Source organism: Zootoca vivipara, chromosome 2, assembly GCF_963506605.1.
Source record: "Zootoca vivipara chromosome 2, rZooViv1.1, whole genome shotgun sequence".
Classification (NCBI taxonomy): domain Eukaryota; kingdom Metazoa; phylum Chordata; class Lepidosauria; order Squamata; family Lacertidae; genus Zootoca; species Zootoca vivipara.
In genome coordinates this window covers 118654368-118675348 of record NC_083277.1, presented here as the reverse complement: position 1 = coordinate 118675348, position 20981 = coordinate 118654368, and the positions used below count along the sequence as shown (strand labels likewise).

General features: G+C 48.1%; 1 protein-coding gene across 4 annotated transcripts in view; it reads right to left on the bottom strand.

Annotated features, from left to right (window-relative positions):
- HDAC7 (histone deacetylase 7) overlaps positions 1 to 20981 on the bottom strand; it is a 194037-nt gene that overhangs the window by 28720 nt on the left and 144336 nt on the right. For all 4 annotated transcript variants that reach the window (XM_060272130.1, XM_060272131.1, XM_060272132.1 and 1 more), the window contains 10 exons: positions 16221 to 16323; positions 13519 to 13634; positions 12267 to 12389; positions 10661 to 10770; positions 8994 to 9116; positions 7932 to 8115; positions 6560 to 6771; positions 5215 to 5412; positions 3270 to 3498; positions 2274 to 2407 (listed from right to left, as the gene is read on the bottom strand). In XM_060272130.1, coding sequence (XP_060128113.1) covers positions 2274 to 2407; positions 3270 to 3498; positions 5215 to 5412; positions 6560 to 6771; positions 7932 to 8115; positions 8994 to 9116; positions 10661 to 10770; positions 12267 to 12389; positions 13519 to 13634; positions 16221 to 16323 — 1532 coding nt within the window. The remainder of the gene's footprint in view (positions 1 to 2273; positions 2408 to 3269; positions 3499 to 5214; positions 5413 to 6559; positions 6772 to 7931; positions 8116 to 8993; positions 9117 to 10660; positions 10771 to 12266; positions 12390 to 13518; positions 13635 to 16220; positions 16324 to 20981) is intronic.

The window sequence follows — 20981 nt, the reverse complement described above, 5'->3', positions numbered from 1 at the left end:
GAAACTGCTTCACTGATTGCGTTCAAATTTGAACACAACGTCCAAAGCAAATGTCCGAAGGACCTTAGAAAGTTACCTAAGACAGATGCCACACCTACGCCATGTAAAACCCCGAAAACAACATGTTCCAGAACCAGGGGCGTCTTAAGCTTATCTGGCGCTGTGGTGCACAGATCCCTCCGGTGCCCCCCACCCCATGTTTCCCTCTGGGCAGGCAGCAGCTGGAGGGCGGGCAGGACAGAGGCTCCGGGCACTGCACGGTGCGGCATGGTGGAGGCGGGTAAGGGCTGCGCTGCCAGCGGGGCTGGAGGGCAAACTTTACGTCCCCTCCCTGCCACCTGGCCTGGCCCCCCACTGGCTAGGTGGTGTGCATGGCCGTGCGCTCCCTTCCTCCGCATTTGCAAGCAGCACCTGCTGCACTTTGGCTCTGGGGGACTGGCGGCGGCGCTTGCTCGCTTGGCTCGGGGAAGTGGGCAGGCGGAGGAAGCTCCTTGGCTCTGGAGAGCAGCCGGTTCAGCGGAGGCGGCGAGGTCCAGCGAGGTCCTCCTGCACGCCTGGAGTGCCATAGAGCAGTCGTGACGTGGGCGCTGCAGACGGAGGCACCAGGCGCTGCCCATCGAACTCACAGGCAGCCAGGGAGGCAGGCAGGCAGGCGGCAACACCCTGGCGGGCACGGGGCAGCCTCTCCGGGTGCCTTTTGGCTTTTGTGAAGGTGGCAGCCTCCTCCACACCATAGGGCAGCGGCAGGCACAGGCTGCAGGTGGCGGGGCGCCGGTGCAGCTCCTGCCTGTGGACCTCAGGCTGAGGCAGGGCAGCTCTACCGTCACCACCAGTTCGTGAGCCGGTGTGCAGGGAATGGGGAGGCCACTGGCAAAGCACCCTGGCGCAATGTGCCAGTAGCCCCAATAGGAAAGACGGGGCTGTCCAGAACACACCACTCAGCCAAAAGTGCATGCTGGGAAAAGAACCAGGTTGCAAACCAGCGCCCTCTAGCGGCCGCTACACTCATATTACACCTATAGAACCTTACCTCTCAACAGCACCTCAGCTGCCGTTTACATACTAGGCTGAATGGAGGTACTGACTCGCCTGGGTGGGGGTTGGGGGGAGGAGGGGACGTGATAGGTCAGGACACAGTGGGACCAGTCACAGGGTTGTGCTGGGGTGGGTGGGAGAAGGGGACGTGATACGTCATGGGTCGGGACAGGGAGGGGGGAATCACAAGGATAAGCTGGGGGAGGGGGAAGGAGGGGGAATCACAGAGATAAGCTGGGGGGGAGGAGGGGGCGGGATACATCATGGATCGACACAAGGTGGTGGCAGTCACAGGGATTAGCCATGGCAACGCGTGGCAGGGCCAGCTAGTATATTATGAAATACCGTATTTTCCGTGCCATAAGATGCACCTGACCATAAGATACACCTAATTTTTAGAGGAGGAAAGGGGGAAAGCCATATTTTTTGGGGGATCAGCTCACAGTTGTGCAGCTTCTTTTGCAAAGGAGGAAAGCTCCATTTTTTTTGAGGATCAGCTCAAAGTTGTGCAGCTTTTTTGCAAATGGGAAAAGCCCCGCTTTTTGGGATCAGCTCAGTTGTGCAGCTTCTTTTGCAAAGGGGGAAAGCTCCATTTTTGAGGATCAGCTCAAAGTTGTTGAGCTTACTTTGCAAAGGGAAAAAATTCTGTTTTTATGGGGTTCAACTCACAGTTCTGCAGCTTCTTTAGGAAAGGAAAGGGAGCCATTTCTACAGTTTCCAGACAGATAATCTAATCAGCCAGTCATATGTCACTGGGGAAACAAACAGCCTCCGTCTGCAGAACATTCAACGATGGAGGCCTGGGCAAGGGGCCGGGAAGGGAGCTAGCGTCCCTTATCTCCCTCCCTGATCTCTTGCAATCAGCTGCTGAGCGGCTTCCTTTCATCACCCTCTTTCCCTCTTGTTAGCCTTTAGCTCTTTCTTAAAAAAAAAAAAAAGCACGATCTGCTTTTCACCCCTGGGCAATTGGGCTCCAGGGACCACACATTCACTCCATAAGACGCACAGACATTTCCTCTTACTTTTTAGGAGGAAAAAAGTGCATCTTATGGAGCAACAAATACGGTATATCTCTGGATGCTTTGTTTGAAAAAAAAGTGTTCAGAACATAGAAATCGGAGGGTGTGCATGTGTACAGATTTCATGCAAATTTCCCATCTCAGGCTTCCGAAGCTGCATCAAAACAGTCTCTGAAGAAAACCCTCCCAACATTACCCTGGACCTGCACTGCTTCCTACCTCACACTGACTGCGTAGGCCACGTTCTTGCAGGCGAGACCAGATGCTCTGGATGCGGCCAGCATGTTCAGGGTGGTTGCTGTTGTCCCCACACGAGCACTGATGTTTCAACATGACTGAGTCATACACGATGCCTGCAATGAACCAGCACCCAGGTCACTCACAGACCTGCAACTCTTTCTGGACTTGGTGAGCACTGTAAAACCAATCCGAGCATAAAGAAACCATGTGGTACAGCCCTTCCAGAATGCAGTATGGACTGCAGGTATGGAATTAGGAACTACAATATTTACTCATGTAAATAAACTCTCTGGTGGGGAACATGTCCTGCTTCTTCTGTCCACCTTTGCTTCCCACCCTGCACTCAGCTCCCACCTGTGGCTCCTAGAAGCTGTCAGCACGAGGCAGTGGTAACAATCCCGGGAATGGCTTCAACTGGCCAGGTAAACCAGGTGAGGGGAGCCAATGGGTCTCAAGCCCTCAGTGAGTTGGGGACTTCCCCTGTGGTCTTGTCACCTGGGCAGCACAGGTCTGCCATATACACCACCCAGGCTTGCGCCCCAGAGAGGTCACTTCTGTGCTGCTAATGCAGAAAAACAACAACCCAGAAGCAGTGGTTACAAGTTACCAGTCTCTGCAGCCACAGCAGGCACTGCGATTCTCCAGCGGTTTGGCTTCACTCCCTGAGCCACACACCATTGTCTCTTGAGACAGACAGATGCCAGCAACAACAATATTATTACTACTGAATGAGTAGTATTCAGGGGAATAAGACTAATGCAGATCAGGAACATCAAGCAGAGAGCAAGAAGCTGGTGCAGGAATAGGGCAACATGGAGCCCTTGGGATGTTGCTGGACTAAACATCCCCTCTCCCCTGACCATTGGCTGGGGCTGGGGCTGATGGGAGCTGGAGTCCAGAAGCATGTGGAGGACCATAGGTTCCCACTCCTGTTGTAGGGAGTCCTTGGCTTGTGTGTGAAAGCGGTTGCGTTACCTGTGGTGAAGCGTGACTTGGCCGACTGCTCTTGCACCGGCAAGGGCATTGCCTTGGCAGATGTGTCCTGGCTCAGGTGGGACACAGTGGCAGGGGCAGGTGACGAATGAGCTCTGGAGAGTGGCCGGTGGGAGCCGCGGCTAGCCGAGACAAGCAGTGAGTCCGGCTGCCTCCGCAGGAGCTGCTGCTGCTGCTGCATGCGCTGTTGCTGCTCCCAGACGTACTGGGCCTGTTGACCAAATTAAGAGAGGCACCATGTCAAACGGGGAACCCCCTCGTGTCCCCTGCTACTCCTCTTGTAGCCCAGCTGTGGGGATGCCTGCCATCAGAGCGAAGTGGAGTTCGCACCTGGGTAGCTGCTGCCCTCTAGTGCCTTTGCCCTGCATAGGCAGAATCCCTTTGGTTCACCAAAAGCAGAATCATAGAATCATAGAATTGGAAGAGACCACAAGGGCCATCCAGTCCAACACCCTGCCGAGCAGGAAACACCATCAAAGCATTCTTGGCATATGCCTGTCAAGCCTCTGCTTAAAGACCTCCAAAGAAGGAGACTCCACCACACTCCTTGGTAGCAAATTCCACTGCCGAACAGATCTTACTGTCAGGAAGTTCTTTCTAATGCTTAGGTGGAATCTTCTGACCAAGGCTGACCAAGGAAAGTGTTTCTGGGGTGGTGGGGTCTAGTTATGCTGATGGAGCACAGAAACGACATCACCCTATTTTGCTGGTTTGTGAGTGTTGCGGAAGTGTTTTCTCTCTTATTTTTAAAGAACCATAGTGTGCTTTTAGAAATTTGTTTTCTATTTTTTCCTCTTGGGAATGTGGATTTGTGGAGGTCTCCAACGACTTGTTGCATTTGCCCTTGTTCAGGGTATGGCAATGTTTTCTTTATTCAAGTGGTAATTTTTCCCCTTGGGAAATTATATATAATTTATTTGTTAGTCACTTTAACTTGCCCAAGGAAACCCAGTTTACAACGAGTTAACCAACCACACAAATGAAAAACCCTACAGAGATACATTTAAACCAAGAGGAAAAAGAAATACATTAAAAACACCCCACACACCTCTAAAAGTCCACAGATAGTTTAAGGCCAGGGGCCTGGTTTTAGAAGAAAGCTTTTGCCTGGAGCCGCAAGATATATAATGACGGCACCAGGCGAGCCTCCCTGGAGAGTGTTTTTCAATATACATATGCATAGATAGCATGTGCGTGTTCACATTTTTAATTAGGAGTTTTTACTTTGCAGTTGCATACTATCCCATTTTGGTGTATCTCATTTGGCAAACTGGGCTAAAGAATCTGGGTTTTGAGACAGGCCTTAGGCGCTTTGAGAAAACATTTGGAAGGAAAAAGGTGTAAGCAGAAAATTACCCCTGGGGAAAAAGGGGTAATTTCTGACCCCTTGGAGTCAGGAAGCTTAAAGAGAGGTCACTAAATATTTTACTATTAGCCAAAGATCACTGCTGTTTCCTGTATGTGTGGACTTGCATAGCGAAATCAGGAACATTTAAAAAGGACCAGTGTTATAGAATCGCAGAATTGTAGAGCTGGAAGGGACTCTGAGGGTCATCTAGTCCAACTCCCTGCAATGCAGCAATCTCAACTAAACTGTAGGGTGCTGGGAGCTGACTTATGCTGAGTCGGACCATTGGTCCATCCAGCTCAGTACCATTTACATGGGTTGGCAGTGGCTCAACATCATCTCTTTCAGACAGGGTTCTCTCCCAGCCTTGCCTGGAGGTGTTGGGGATTGAGGAGCTGGGGGGACCTTCTGCTTGCAAACCTGATGCTCAACCAAGGAGCTATGGATCGTCCCAAACCTGAGGATTATCTTTGCTGACATGGCATTTTGAAATGCAGAAAGCATTGTGTGTGTGTGTGTGCGCGCGCACACGTGTGTGTGTGTCCCTATCCGTGTGTCCCTTTTGCTCTCTTCCAATACCTGCTGAAGGACATGCTCCTCCTGAGGCTGACCCAACCGGGAGCGATTTTCTGTCTCTTTGTTGCTGCTTCCCCCTGCTGGCAAAGGCTCCGTCTGGGCCTGGGGTGGGTCACTCAGATCTTCTCCTGCCTCTGCCTCCATGTCTTCTGAAGAGGGGATCTGCTGCAGCCGAGGTTTCTCGCTGGACTTGGCCATGCGCTGGGGTGGGAGGGAGAGAAGACCGAGTAAATCTGGGCTGCGCAGGCTCAAAATAACCAACCCCACAAACTTCACTGGTTCTGCAAACATAGGCAATTTGGCTATGTTTTCCTATTCTGCATCCTGTATCTGAAATGCATTGCATACCGATTAATGGCCAGGCACCATTCCTCAATAGCGTGTTAGATGAGTGAAGTAATCATTTTATTTGTATGCTGCCTTTCCAAAGTTAAAACAATGCTCAAGGTGGCTTATAATATTTATAAAAATTACATAGCAAAAGTACTCATAAACAAAACGTCAACAGGCACACAACCAAACAGAACAATTTCCACATACATCATAAAAATCCAAAGTAAAGATACAAAAATCAACAGCAACCACCCCCTCCCCACAATAAACGCCCTAAGCAACCCCCCATCCCAAGAGTTTGTTCCACAGTCTTAGCTTTTGTAGCTGGAGTCAGTCAGGGCCATTTCCTCCCAGGTCAGATGGGGGAAAGCCTACAAGGCAGGAAGCAGGTCCTCCAGGACTCCCAGCCAAGATGAAAAGAGAACCTTCAACGTTGGGGTTACAGCATGCCCCCTGCATTGCATTACCACATCAACACACAAGGAATGCTGCCTAGAGGTTGTTTATGCCAGGGACACAGGGACACAGAGAGCTGCTTTATACGAAGTGGGACCAGCACTCCACCTAGCTCAGCATTGTCCACACTGATCTTGGCTGTGAGTCCTGGAAGATCTGCTTGCAGGCCTTTTCCCACCTGGCATGGGAGGGTAGGACCCGGACTGACTCCAGCTGCAGAAGCTGAGCCTGCTGAACAGGTCTTGGGCTGGAGGATTGTTTAGGGGGTTATTGGCATTAATTTTGTTTGTAACTTTATTTTAGATGTTATGATTTATGTGGAAATTGTGTACTTTTTGATGTCTTTTATTGGTTAGGATGGTACTTCTGTTACATTTGTAATTATGCTAGGCACCTTGAGCATGGTTGTAACTGTGGAAAGGCAGCATACAAATCCGTGCATGTCTATATGCATGACCGGCAGCGATTCTCCCAGGTTTCTGGCAGGGCACATTCTCAGCCCTACTTCACGACTGAACCTGGCCCTTCCCCATCTGGAGGAGACCAGAGAAGAGCCTGCCTTGCCCAGCTGGGTCTGCTGCTTCAGCCTCTCCAGGAAGAACGCGTGGTGCTGCTGGTAGGCCAGCTGTTGCTGGACAGCTCTGGGGCTGGACGGCAGAGGTTCCGAGCGTGTCCTTCCCAAGGGCTTGTGGGGTGCAGCCATCGACAATCGCTCTGGAGGAAGCAGCTGGGAGCGGCTGAAGTGGAAAGGGACCGTCCCCAGTCCTGGAACTGCAAAGGAAAGAAGAGAAGCTAAGAATATAATCTGGAATGCATTGCTTTTCAGTATTGTTCCAATAGGTGGGAAAGTGGGAGAGAGCAATGTTAAAAACCCAGTGTACATTTCCAGCTAAAGCAGGCTCTGCGTTCACAGCACAAGTGGGAAGGAAATTCAGCAAAGCGAGTTAAGCGTCACTTTGTGATAGTTCCTCCATTTTCACGTTTCCATCCCACAAGATTAAAACAACAACAGCAAGAAAACAGGCAAACAGTTTCTGCTGAATCCTTAGAAATGTCAAAGTGACCTGGAAGGGGCTTTTGTCTGCCTCACTCATCACAGGCTGCAATAAAAAAATAAAAAGAATGGAAGAAAAAACAAGAACAAATTCCTGAATTCTGTTCTGATAACCTACACCAAACTGGGAAGCAGCAAAATCTTTAGGTGTTTTTCTTTAATGCCAGAAATCTGCTTCTATCTTCTTTAAAAATCTAGAGGAGCAGTGATTGGTGAGGCACATTCATAGCTGGCAGTAGCACAGGTGGCTAGCTGGGGAGGCAGAATTCAGTTGCTGCAAAGTTAGTCTGGAAAACTTGTCCATGATGTTTCCCCCCCCCATTCTATGTCTGGGGCAGAGGGAAGGAGCTGCATGAGAGAACACTTAAGGGGGAACCACAGTTCTTCTTCTTCTTCCTCCTTCCCCTACGATGTCGTGTGGGGCAATCAAAACAAATGTTCTTGCAGTAATGCAGAGTGAGCTGCCTCTCTGCATGGCATTTAATTACGTAGGGTTTTGTGGTGCAATCTTTTCCGGAGGCCAAGATGTAAGGGGGACAATGAAGGACATAGCATGATGGTTATTGTGGTATTTGTGGTGATGATCAAAGCAGCAAAATGAGGAACTGACAAGGGCAAAAACATCTATATAACCTGCTTGTTCAGTGTGAACGCTATCAGAGTAGCCTAGAGCCCCTCTGCTGCTACAGAATCTGCTATAAACACTACAAAACCCATCATGCTGTGTTCTTTTTCCCCGTCCCTCGCATCTTTCTCATCTTCAATTACCCTTTGAGGAATACTGAACACTCTTTTGTCTATGCAAACACACACCAGCATCTTATTAAGCAAGACCTTTCCCTGCCCTATTGCCCCAATGTGAGGGGCTGGTACGCACCTGTCACAAGAGGAGAATGGGGGAGAGAGGGCTCCAAGATTATAACAGGCTGCAGCCGAGTGGACAGTGGGTTCCCAGGCTCATGTTGTTCCAAGCTGGTTGGCAGGAAAACGGGAGCATGAGTGCTAGTCAGGACAGGCACCTTGTGTGCAAGGCCTGGGTGTGTCCGGTGATCTCCATCGCCCTACAGAGAGAGAATTGGAGACGGTGGATCAAGAGCACTTCCCTGAGCCCTGAACTACCTGGCCACAAAGTTCTCAAAGCGATGAGGTGGGTGCAAAACAGGTGAGGTACGAGGGATTAGATCAGATCAGGGGGTGGGCAGAAAGGAGATTGCAGAGGGAAGCAAGGAGATTCTGCCCCATAAAAATACTGTCACTGAAGCTTTTCTTCAGGAGAGAATCTGAGTTTGCTACTCAGTGAACTGTAGAGTTGGAAGGGAGCCCGAGGGACATTCTGACCAGCCCTCAGCTGAAATCAATGGGCCTAACTTACTCATGCCTAACTTACTCATTCAGTGAGTCTACTCTGAGTAAACCACTGCAGAATACCACCCCCAGATCACTTGCTCCTTGAAAGTGCCTGGTACTGTAGAAACGGTCCCAGGTACACAGAAGAAAAGCTCTGCTGGATCAGGCCAAGGCCTAGAGCAGGCTTCCTCAAACTCGGCCCTCCAGCTGTTTTTAGCCTACAACTCCCATGATCCCTAGCTAGCAGGACCAGTGGTCAGGGATTATGGGAATTGTAGTCTCAAAACATCTGGAGGGCCGAGTTTGAGGAAGCCTGGCCTAGAGGAAAACAGGAAGCTGCTTTAACCATTGGTCCATGTAGCTCAGCCTTGTCTACACTGACCAGCAGCAGCTCACCACAAATTGAGGAAGGGTTCCCCCCTCCCCCAGCCTGGAGATGCCAGGGACTGAACCTTCTGCATGCAAAGCAGATGCTCTACCGCTGAACTACAGACCATCTAGCTCAGCTTTCTGTTTCCCACCGCAACCAACCCAGGTGACTCCAGAAGCTTCTATCATGCTTGTCCCCTCGCCACAGCCCCTCTAGACATACCCTGGCAGACGCTGCAGAAGTGGTCGGAAGTCCAAGGGTGAGCGCTGGGAGGGAGCCAGTGGTCTGAAGACCAAACTGAGCCAATGAGCTCTCCTGCATTCTCAGGCGCTGAGCAAGGGGTGTCTGCATTAAAGACAGTGGGTGGGAAAATCAATCCACTCCAGCGGCTTTCAAGCTTCTGGGCTCAAGGGGACGCATGAGCTGTCGCCAAGCAACTCCATTGTTGCTCTTCTGCCATAGAACCACTGCATGGCGGAGAGGATTCTGGGAGATCTGCTCAGGTTATGTAGGCCCTCTGACAGACAGGCTGGTCCTTCCCATCTGCATGAATCATGTGTGCTTGTGAGAACACTTCCCAGAATCCTCCGTCTGCAGGAGATCCTCAGCAGACATTGCTGGTGGAACCTGGCTTTGATCTTGTTTGAATCTCAGGTTCCACCCATTGATGCCCGTCCACCCTGATTCTGCCACATATTACAAAGTAGGACCAGCAAAAGAAAATGGATCTGCACAATGACATGTTTCCGTATGGGAATGTGCATCCAACCGTATGTAGAAGAGCAACACATTTACGCACTTTCCAACGCTCCATTTTTCAACCACTTTGGTGTCGCAAAAGCAGAAGAAAGTTGCCTTATTTATGCCTTTCTGCCCCAATTTTCTAATAAAGGGGCTCTACAACCACAAAAAAAGCCACTGGCAATAACTTATTAACATAGGAAACTGCCTTAAGTGGAGTCGCACCACAGGTTGGTCTATGTAACTCAGTATTGTCTACAATTCTACAGTTGAAAGGCAGGGGCTTTGCTGGTTCCAGGCAGGGACACTTTGCCCCACCCGATCTGAAGATACAGGGGACTGAATCTGAGACCGTCTGCTTTTAAATACAGTGGTGCCTCACTTAACAAATGCCCTGCTTAACGAAATTTCCGCTTAACGAAATGATTTTTCGAGCGGAGGTTGCCTCGCTAGACAAATTCGTTTTATGAAAAATTCGTCTAGTGAATTGCGGTTTCCCATAGGAATGCATTGAAATTCAATTAATGCGTTCCTATGGGCAAAAAGAATTAAAAAAAACACCAATGCATTCCTATGGGATTCACTAGACAAATTTTTCGTTATAAATTCGTCTAGCGAGGCACCACTGTATATGCTCAGCAACTGTGTTATGGCCCTTCTTCAAAAATAAGTAAATAAATAAATAAATAAATAAATAAATAATGATTCCTTTAAAAAGAAAGAAAAAAAGCAGTAGATAAAACCAAACAGAAAAAACAGCTTAGCAAATGGGCCTGCTGGAAGCGGCACAGTGGTGAAAAGGACATTTTTTGCAATGGACTCAAAATTTGCCAAATCGTAGTGCAAATAACCCTCAATTATAGGGTGAATGTTGTAAAGCTTAGAGAAGATTGGAAGCTTTTGTGTGGGGAGAAGGGGCTGAAGAGGGAGTGAAATGGAGCCATTCTTACTAGAATTAAAATGATCAAAAGGCAGCTGGAAAGGTGTTTGTGTGTTACAAGACACAACTGCCTTTTTGTGTGATCCTGGTTGGATAGGTGGGTGCAGAGCAGGGCCTAAGAAACCTGCTCTTCCTGCCGGTTTTCTTGGCTTACTGATCCCACAGGACCAATCACAGACTCAAGTCTCCAGTCCTACAGGGTCCATACCTCTTGTGCAGCCCCTGGCGCGGCTGGCAGGGCTCCGTGCTCTGGCACCAGGCTGTCATTGGGTGAACTGCACCCAGACACTGGGGTGCTGCTGCTGCTGGGAGATGAATCTGCAGGTGAGAAAGAACATGCACAGCTTTGGCTACAACAAGACCAGGACAAGCAAAGGAAGGGGAAAGAGAATGCTCAGGTACACAGTCATGGGAGACTTGCAGATTACTGGAGGAATGCCGTAAGTCAGGCACCCCCAAACGGCGGGCCTCCAGATGTTTTGGCCTACGACTCCCATGATCCCTAGCTAACAGGACCAGTGGTGGGGGAAGATGGGAATTGTAGTCCAAAACATCTGGAGGGCCACAGTTTGGGGATGCCTGCCGTAAGTCTTGGATGCGGTCATGATCAGGTATGGGGAACCTGTGGTCCACCAGTCGTTGCATGACTCTCAGCTCCCATCAGCCCCAGCCAGCATGCCCAATGGTCACCGATGATGGGAGTGGTACTTAGAGGGGGACAGATTTCTCATCCTTGGTTCATGCCACACAGGTATGGTGAACCAATCATGCAGGTTCACCATGATCTTAAGCAGGTTCTATTTTGTTTATTTTTCAGATTTCTTACTCACCTTTTATCATACTGTCCCAGGGTGGGTTATGACAATATGGTATGCAATTATAAAAACGTGGAAGAGTTACAATGATCAAACAAGTAAAATGGTTTCAACCAGGACAGAACACATTCAGAAAGTGTCATTCCCCTGTGCAAACAGATGCACATGATATGTGATACCTATAGCCAGCTGCATGGAGTATACAACCTTTCCATCTTATAAGCCATTTCTTTCCCCAGAATACTTCATTCTGTCCCAGATTCCCAAGTTTGCAGCCAAATCCCAACAGTATTCCATAGCTCAGTCCTCCTTGGGGTGTTTCTTTCTTTTAAGGTTCCCTCTCGCCTTACAGGATTCTTTTCTGATTGGAATATTTTGGATTCCGCTGAGCTTTTCATTTAATAAATAAAAATAACTGTGTTGTGCGGGTTATTGTTTTTGCTTGTAACTATGTTGTATACTTTTGTGTTGTCCTATCATAAACCACCCTGTGATCCTTGGACGAAAGGGGCATTGAATAACTCAAATAAATAATAATTAAATTTAATAAATAATAATAATAAATTTGATACTTCTCCCTTATGGGCGACACCAGGATCCACACTCATTATTTGTGCATCCTGGTTAACTCTGACCACAACCACACTGGACTGTTGTAAGGCAAGCCTGCACAGCTTGTGACCTGTCAGCTACACAAAGTATCAGGAGCTCCCATATTCACTGGCACTGAAATGAAGGGGGAAGCTAAGCTTGGGGTGAGCAAGCTCCCCAGACCTCTGTTTCAAATGGGCTCATCTCAGCTGACTGAATGTGGGCTTCCTCACAAATAAGCTCGTTCTTCGCTCAGCTGCGTCACAAACTATGGTCCCGCTGCATTCCCAACAATGGCAGTTAATCCTCTGAACCAGGAAATCCGTGGAACACCGGAGCATCCTCATGGCAATGGATGCTCCAAAGCAAGATCACACCCATCAAACCCTTTCCAGGTTCCCATCTTACCAATGGCTTCTGCCGGGCGCCTCTTCAAGGAAGGGGGTGCACTCTCCTTGCGCATCAGTGGGTTTTTGCGCCGCTCGCCAGCCTTCTTGGTCTTGTAGCGCAACTTCAGGTTGGGTTCAGATGCTGAAGCAAATTCAGGAAAGAAGGTGAGAACCACCATGTTTGGCAGCTGGAGGTCAGGAAGTGCACTGGCCAGTGAGCCTTTGCTCTGGCAAGGCAGGCTCAGCACAAGGGTTGGGGATGAGAACCTCCCCAACTCCACAATGGTGAAGATGCAGGGCTGGGGGAACCAAGGTCAGCCCAAATCTCAGGACCTCTGCTAGTCTCTGAGGCAGAGCGTCCAAATGTATGCCATAAGGTGGAATGAATGAATGAATGAATGAATGATGATAGGCAACATCTGCACACAGCACAACAGCACAATCCCATTTCTCATATCATCTCATCTCTTTTCACATTGAATGGTCATCTGTCATGGATGCTTTAGCTAAGATTCCTGCATTGCAGGGGCTGAACTAGGTGACTCTTGGGGTCCCTTCTAACTCTACAATTATTTGACTCTGTGATTCTTACTGTCATCACCCTTATCATTATTACTAGGCTGAAGGGGTGAGGAGGCCAAAGGATCTACCCTCTCAGCAGAGGTGGTGGGGAGACCCTGCTTCTCATCTCCCCCTCTGAAGCTAGCCTGCATGAGACTGCATGAAAATTTGCTGGTGCACACACCTTAAGACAGTGTTTCTCAACCAGTGTGCCTCCAGATGTTTTGAGACTACAACTCCCATCATTCCTGACCACTGGTCGTGCTAGCTAGGGATGATGGGAGTTGTAGTCCCAAAACATCTGGAGGCACACTGGTTGAGAAACACTGCCTTAAGAGACTTCCAGGCTTTCACCCGATTGTTCTAAACTTCCAGTGCAGCTGGAATTTCTCTAATGCTTCCTGCCTGTTACCCTTGAGTCTCCCTAATTATGACATTGTTTTTGTACAGCCCCGTTTTCTTCTTTGTAAGCCACTTTGAGCATAATCTCTGTGTGTGGAAAAGCAGCAGACAAAAATATGAATGAGTGAATGATTAACCCAGCAGCTATGTGTCTCACAGATAAGCAGTTGATCACATTCCTTTCCAGGCCAGGAAAACCAGGTTTCTGCAGATCAGACCAAGGTTGGCAGGCCTGCCCTCCTTGCCCTTCCCTGGTTCACCTGGCAAACCCCACAAAAATGCTCTCTGACACTGCTCTCCGCCCTCACCTGTTTTCCTCAGTGGAAAGTGCTCTGGGGAGTCTCCGGAGCTGTTGGAGACAGGAGGAAAGAAACTGGGGAGGGCAGGGTTGGATGGGCCTTCATGTTCCATCGGTTCCAAAGATCTGCATGGAGGAGAAGCGAGAGCTTTGCTGCTGACTCGGCTTGACCTGAGCCACATTGTGGTTAAGGGAATGAGGAGCCAGGAAGGAAGTTTGCACTTCAAATCTCACCTCAGCTCGTCCATTCTCCAAGGTCAATCAAAAGCTTCAATAGACAATGAACCTTTGCTATACCTTTGTACGTATGATTTGCACCTATCCCATTTTTTCGTAAATTTCTCCGTAGACTTGCCTCTCAAGCAATTTGTTAAGTATGCCATTTCTACTAATTCCTGCATTTTACCCTGCCAGTCGATTACTGTGGGAACCTCCTGTTCCTTCCATCTCTTAGCCACCAATGATCTGGCCGCCGCTGTTGCATAAAGAAAAATTTCCTTCGCTGAGCTTGGAATGTCCTTTCCTACCATACTTAACAAGAAAGCCTCTGGTCTTTTAAGAAATGTGATACCCAACATTTTCTTCAATTCATCATATATTAGGCCCCAAAATGCTTTAATCTTCCCGAAAGTCCACCACATATGATATAAATCAGCGTTACTCCCCCCCACACCTCCAACATACATTCGATAAATTTTTATAGATCTTTGACAATCTGGTGGGGGCTAAATACCATTGATGTTGTAATTTCATCAGATTTTCCTTAATGTTGTAATTCACGGTGAAATTCATATTTACTTCCCATAAATTCTCCCATTCGGACATCATAATGGGGTGACTATTGACATTCTATTTGAGATGTGAAAGCTGGGTGCTTTAGGGCTCTCCATGTGATCAGTGCCTCAGATTTATTAGACCTACTTGGGATATAGGTCAACAACCTTTGACTCAATTCTCATACTTCTGTCATCCCAAACCAAAACATTCAACACATTCTCTCTGACTTAAAAGGATGGAAGACCAAATTAAATGATGCAGAATTTTTCAGCATTCTTTCTGGTTATGACATCATGCGCTTGTGAAAAACTGGGCTGACATGACTTTATCGGTTTGGAGGGTAAACAGGTCTTGTAGGCTTGGGCAGTGCATTCTGAAAACCTGTCAAACATGTTTGACTGGAGAAGGAAGTGGGCAAAAGAGATTTGTGTGGACGACATCAGCAACGGTACCTCTGTCACACCACTTTCAACAAGGAGATGAGAATACTGGTCTGCCTTACAGAACTGTTGCTAAGGCTGAGTTTATGCACTTAGAAAAAGCACTACAGGGACCTCTGCAGCTGGACTCAGGATCAAAGCCCACTGAGTTCAAGAGGATTACTCCTGCACTAGCATGCATAAAACTTAAGTACGCCTGCCCCCTGAGTCCTGCCACCCACCCACTGGCAGAGCAGCCTTCTGCAACCTGGTGGCTTCTAGGCGTTGCTGGACTACAACTCCCATCATCTGTGACCACTGGTGATGCTGGCTGGAATTGATGGTGTTGTAATCCAAAACATCTGGAGGACATCAGGTTGACGGGCTACTACACCTATAAAACATTTTTAAAAGGAAATATTTGGGATGAGTGGAATAGGATGGAGGTTTCTGATGGTGTCCATGGGCAAGATCAGATCAGAAGGAGCAGAAGTCCTTTTTCCACGTGAACCTTCCTAACCAGGACCATGAGAAATGACAGGCACTCACAGGGTATGTATATGGCTGGTGCTTCTTTTGTGACATCACCCTGAATGCTGGTAATATAAATGGGCCAACTACTGTACTCTATTACAGGGTGTAAGAATAGAAGTGAAAGCAGGTCACTGGAGATGTGCCCAGGCAAGGCAATGGTGTGCCAAGAGCCAGAGCACAGGAGGTGGGAGGTATAATGCCAGACAGGCTAATCATGATCCCAGGGGTGTGTGAACTGGCTCAGTTTTGCCAGCACGCCAAACACCTACAGAAAGCAGGTGGAGGATTATAGAGATGTAAAACAAAGTGCATAGAAAATAACATGGAACCAAGATATGAAGCATGATCCTATGCATGTTTACCTGGAAATACAGCCCTATTCAGGCATTACAACCACTATATTTAAGCAACTTGTGCTGGGGGGCAACATATGGCATGTGCACCAGCCCCACCTTCTACCCTCTGACTTTCCTGCTTGGGCACGGAGCTCTGAAAGGTTTTTTTTAGATTATTCCTCACGATTGGGAACTCTGATAATTCAGGGTTCCCAACTGTGGGAAGGTCAGGGTGGAGCAGCTAAAGAAGGGAGTGGAACACACACTGTCCACAAGTTGCTTAAACACAGAACAGAGCCTGAATGCGGTTTTTGTGCAGTGGGCCTTGCCCAAGGACCAGGAGCATGCAGGGTTCTCTTCTTCATCCAGAACGTCCATTTTAGCCAATGGAGGTTTAATGTCCATAGTATGGGTGAAGAAAATGATATGAGAATACGCTGTGGGTGAAAATGGTGTAAATCAAGGGCTCTCACATCTGGATGAATCAGGGTGAAACCCAGGGAATAAAATCAACTCAACCAGCTAGAGATCAATAGCCAAGTTTTACATTCTTTGGGGTTTGGGCTTTAACAAGAACTGAGACCTGGCATAGGACACAGCCAGCAGACATGTATGTATTAACCCATATGCATCTATAACCAGATCACCTGTATGTAATGACTGGTGCATTGGTCCTTTCCAGAGCGGCCTGCTGTTTCTTCAGGATGACCTCTGCCAGCTTCTGCTTCACAACCATACTCGCTACAGCACCTGTTGAGCAAAAAAACCATCATGAGATGATGCCACCAAGACACAGCTCAGCGCCATCTTTAGCACCTGCCACCCATTGGAATTAGACTTCAGCTCCTTTCAGCAAAAGCCACAACCCCTGAGGCTGTATCAACCTGCTGTCAGCAAATCATTGGGAATTCAATTAAACTCAAAATGCACGCTACGGCTTTTCAATAAGTAATTAAAGAATGGATTCACTTAAGAAGAGCGTGTGCTTTAAAAGAAGTAGTTTGCCATTCTCACTTGTCAAAGGAGACATTTGGTAGGACATGAAGGCAAATGTCCCCCCCTTTAATCCTCATAATGTGGTGATAGTAAGTTGCAAAAGTTAGCAACACACAAAGTTTTTCTCTCTTTGGCATAGGAATTCATCTTAATTCAACTCAGACCAATGGGCCCACCTACCACTGTATTGTATATATACCAAGGATGGGGAACCTGTGAACCTCTGGATGTTGTTAGACTCCAACTCCCATCAGCCCCAGTCAGCATGGCCAATGGTCAGGGAGAGTTTGTAGTCCAGCCACATCTGGGCAGCCAAAGGTGAACCACCCTGCTCTGGTTCTACCTGGAGATGCCATTGACTGAACATGAGACCTTCTGCTTGCACAGCATGGCTATACCACTCAGCAGCAGCTTTGTCCAACTTGTACCACAATCCCACCCCCCGTATCCTCACCATTCACAAAACTTTTCACCGTGTCTCCCATGAAAACACCCCCCCCCCAAAGTAAGAAGCTCCAAATGCTTTGGCCTTTTCTCAAATGCAAAGCCATCCTGCTCCCCGATTGGCTGTGGGGCCCAGCAGAATAAGGGTCAAGCTCCCCACAGCCCTCAACTGTTCATGACATGGCTCCAGGTGGTGTGGCATTGGGGGCAGAAGGGGGGGCACTCTGACCTAGAGCTGCAGAGATGCCTACTTCGCACATCATAATGATCAGAGAGAAGAGTTGCCAGCTGTGTGCAGGAGCTACCCTGCTTTGATCATCGCTGTTCAAAGAAGGGCAAATTTGTGGGAGGCACAGCAAGGGCTGTGCTGATTCTCTATGAACACCTATGAGAGATCAGGGAGCAGGATGAAAGCACACACTCTTACATACACCTTAGAGCACTTTTATGTTATGTAGTATTGCTTGCAGGTTTCCTACAGGCATCTGGTTGGCTACTGTGAGAATGAAATGTTGGACTAGAAGGGTCGGACTTTTCTTTATGTTCTTAGAATCTTAAGGCAATGTTTCCCAAACTTGGGTCCCAGCTGACTACACCTCCCATCATCCCTAGTGCTCCCCCCCCCCCTAGAAAAATAGGTGCTGGTACTCATCATGAAGATGTTACAGTAAGTGCCACAAAAACACACACACAACAAAAATGAGGTGCCGGCACAGCGTACCCTTGAGTACTCGGGGGGAGCACTGGCTAGCAGGACCAGTGGTCAGAGATGATGGGAATTGTGGTCCAACAACAGCTGGGGACCTAAGTTTGAGAAACACTGCTTTAAGGGAAAACAGGCTCAGAACTTGGATGAGGTCACCCTTCCTGTGCCTTCCCAAGAACCAGCTTGCTGTTTCCACTATCGGAACTGTGCTGTGCCATTCTGCTAGCACAACACCACCTTCAAGGTGCTGATGTCACAGCATGGGAAGTGACTGGGAGGAATTCCCAGGGGTGTCTCTCAGCAGATCTTTGAAATATCCTTTTCTAGTGCCCAAAGAGGTGTGAGTGCAAGCCAGAAAGTAGGCTGCTTCCAATCACTATAAAACCATCCCAGCAGAGTGCTATGGATGACTGCATGGGCCTTGGGCCAAGGGGCTGAAGGTCACATTCCTCCTAGCCTAGGTCACCGTCTCAGCCTCAGTTCCCTATGTGTAAAACAGGTGCATTACTGGCCCAGCTCACAATGGTGGTTGTGAAATGAGTGGCATGTATGGATTTGTTAAAGTTACTGTAAGGGTGACTCCCTACAGGGAGCCAGCCCCCATCATCCTGACGTCCACCTCGTCAAGTACAGAGAGCACCAGTGGTTCTGAAGCAGCCAGAGGGGGAGGGGGAGACTCGGAGGCGGAGAGAAATCAGAGGGAGGAACAATGGGAAAGCTCAGGGGGTGGCGGAGGGATGCAGGCATACGCTTAGGGATGCTGCAGAGCCAGGGTACCGACTGCTGAGGGAGGAAGCTGAAAGAGCATCACTCCTTCCGGCGCCAGAAGTAAGGAGAGCGCCACAACGCAGGTCAAGGGGGCAGTGTTTTGGGGTGCCCAGACTACTTTGCTGGCATAGGAACAGACGTACGCCATTGCCGGATTCTGATTCGGGATGAGAGGTCATGTTTTAAGCTGTCTCTACACTGTAAATAAATAGCACAATAAACTTCTTTGAAGAAAAACTGGACTCAGGCGGAGTTACCCTAGAGTACCCATGACGACCCTCTGACAGTTACATTTTTGATTTTTTAAAAAATAATCAATGCAAGAACATTACAGCCCTAGAGTCTGCCATCCTCAGCTAAAGAGAGGGATTTCAGATTAATACGTATCCTTTCATGTATCCTATACTGTCACTACCAAATGCTTTTTATTAAAACAAAGAGATGTACACATGACAAAGAAAAATTTTAATACAACAATGTTTAGTTTCTCAACAAAAAACTGTTATGACTTACAACAAGACTGTTAAAACTTTAATTTGCACCAAATATCTGGTGATAAATAAAAGGCATTCAACCAGGAACAAAGAACCTCTTCTTAAAATATCCCTTCACTTGGTTTGATACAATATGGATAGTTGTTTTTTCTTTTGCCAATGCTACAGTTTCCCAAACCTTCTGCAACTGTTTGTAGAGGGAGACATAGACTTTCTGATTTCTAAAGCTCAGGAAGAGTCATCCTGGCTGCAGCCCTATGCCAACTTGCACTCAATGGGACTTCTTTCTGAGCAGCAACATATCGGATTGGACTCTACAATCTGCATTTTTCTTTCTTTTCTGTAACTTATGCTGTGTTGCTTCTTAGGGTCAAACTTATATGACATGATGGTATGATGCACACACACAAACACCAGACCCCCAGGTATATCAATTCAATAAATAAAATTTAAATAAAATAGGAGAATTGTATCTATCCAGGAAGAGACGGGCGCAAGCCAGCCCATTGTTCTAATTTTGAAAATCTCAGGATCTTATGCAGATCCTATGATCTGCAGGGCTGCTTTGAGTGTTATTATCTGAAAACAAAAACAGTTGTGTGTAACTTTGTAAGTGATTCCTTGGTCTGAAAAACATTTGAGATTATAATGTTCAAGTGGTGCAGGCTCCAGACCTCACAAGCTTTCTCTCCTGGTAATACTTGGCTACCACAATGTGTATGAAGACGTATTCTGGGAAATGGTGGGAGATGCAGCTACTCTCCATTTTAGAATCTGTGGGGTTGAACACACTTACAGTGCAAGAGCAATGCAGCTCACTTGGACCATTAAGCAGTTCATCACATGGGCTGAGGCTGAGGGAGAAGAAGCTTCAGACAACAGGTGATTTGAAGGAAGGGAAAACAGAAGCCAGTGAAAGAGGGAAGGTGCAGCTCTAGAGCTGGACGCTAGATGGCAGGAAGGGTTAACATATGAGGACCGATGCCATCAGCAGTATGAGAAATTGGGTGCCCCTGGTTGATACTGACATGAACCACCTAAATATCGTAGAAATGCAAGAGACCTAAATTAGCTGGCTACTGAGGCAGGGCCATCCACCAGTTTCCTTTCCTGATCAACCACCAAACTCATCCATCAGCTTCTGAATAGTCCTGCTGGTCAACTCACGGGCCCCATCCATACACTCACTTCAGCTTATTTTTTATTGATTTATTTGATTTATATACCACCCTTCATCATAAGATCTCCAGGCGGTTCACGGAATAAAATACAGAATAAATACTGGAGTGCTGCCCTCATGGCCTTTTCCGCACTACTGGCCAACGCACTGCATCCAGGTGTTGCACTAACTTCACTGAATTACAGCAGGGGGTGGGCTTCATGTGGCCGTTGGATGAAATTTCATGTGAATGGCAAGGAGCAGTGGAGGGGTGGCAGAAAGTGCCAGCATGCAGCCCCTGACAGATCAGCCCTGACCCCTGGAGAATGCAGCCCTCAAAAGAGAATCACGGGCCAATCCTTTGAAGAAACCCAGAAAGCGCATGGGACGAATTGTTCATCCACCCACTGGGGATGTAAAGAAGCTGGAGTCAGTCTTACAGGAAGATAAAGCAGGCTAAAGATTAAGAAATGCCACTAACTCCCTACCTTGCCAGCAGCACAACTGTGGCACCTCATCAAATGGTTTGTCCCAGTTAACTCTGATCTTCTGTATCAAAAGCAGGGACTGTAGATCCATGGCCCTCCAGATTTTGTTCAACTCCATTTCCCATCAGCCCCAGCAAGCATGGTCAAGGACGATGGGAGTTCTAGTCCAGCAGCATTTGGAGTGCCACATGTTCTCTGCGAAAGCATTCCCGCAGGCAGGCTCCCAAACTTGCCTAGCAAGGAGATTCCAGAACCCATGCAGTTTTATCTGCTACTAGGCTGCTCTTCAGCCTGGTCCACACATTTCTGGAGTGCTGTGGTTGCTTCTTCTTGGGTCTTAAGTCTACAAAGTT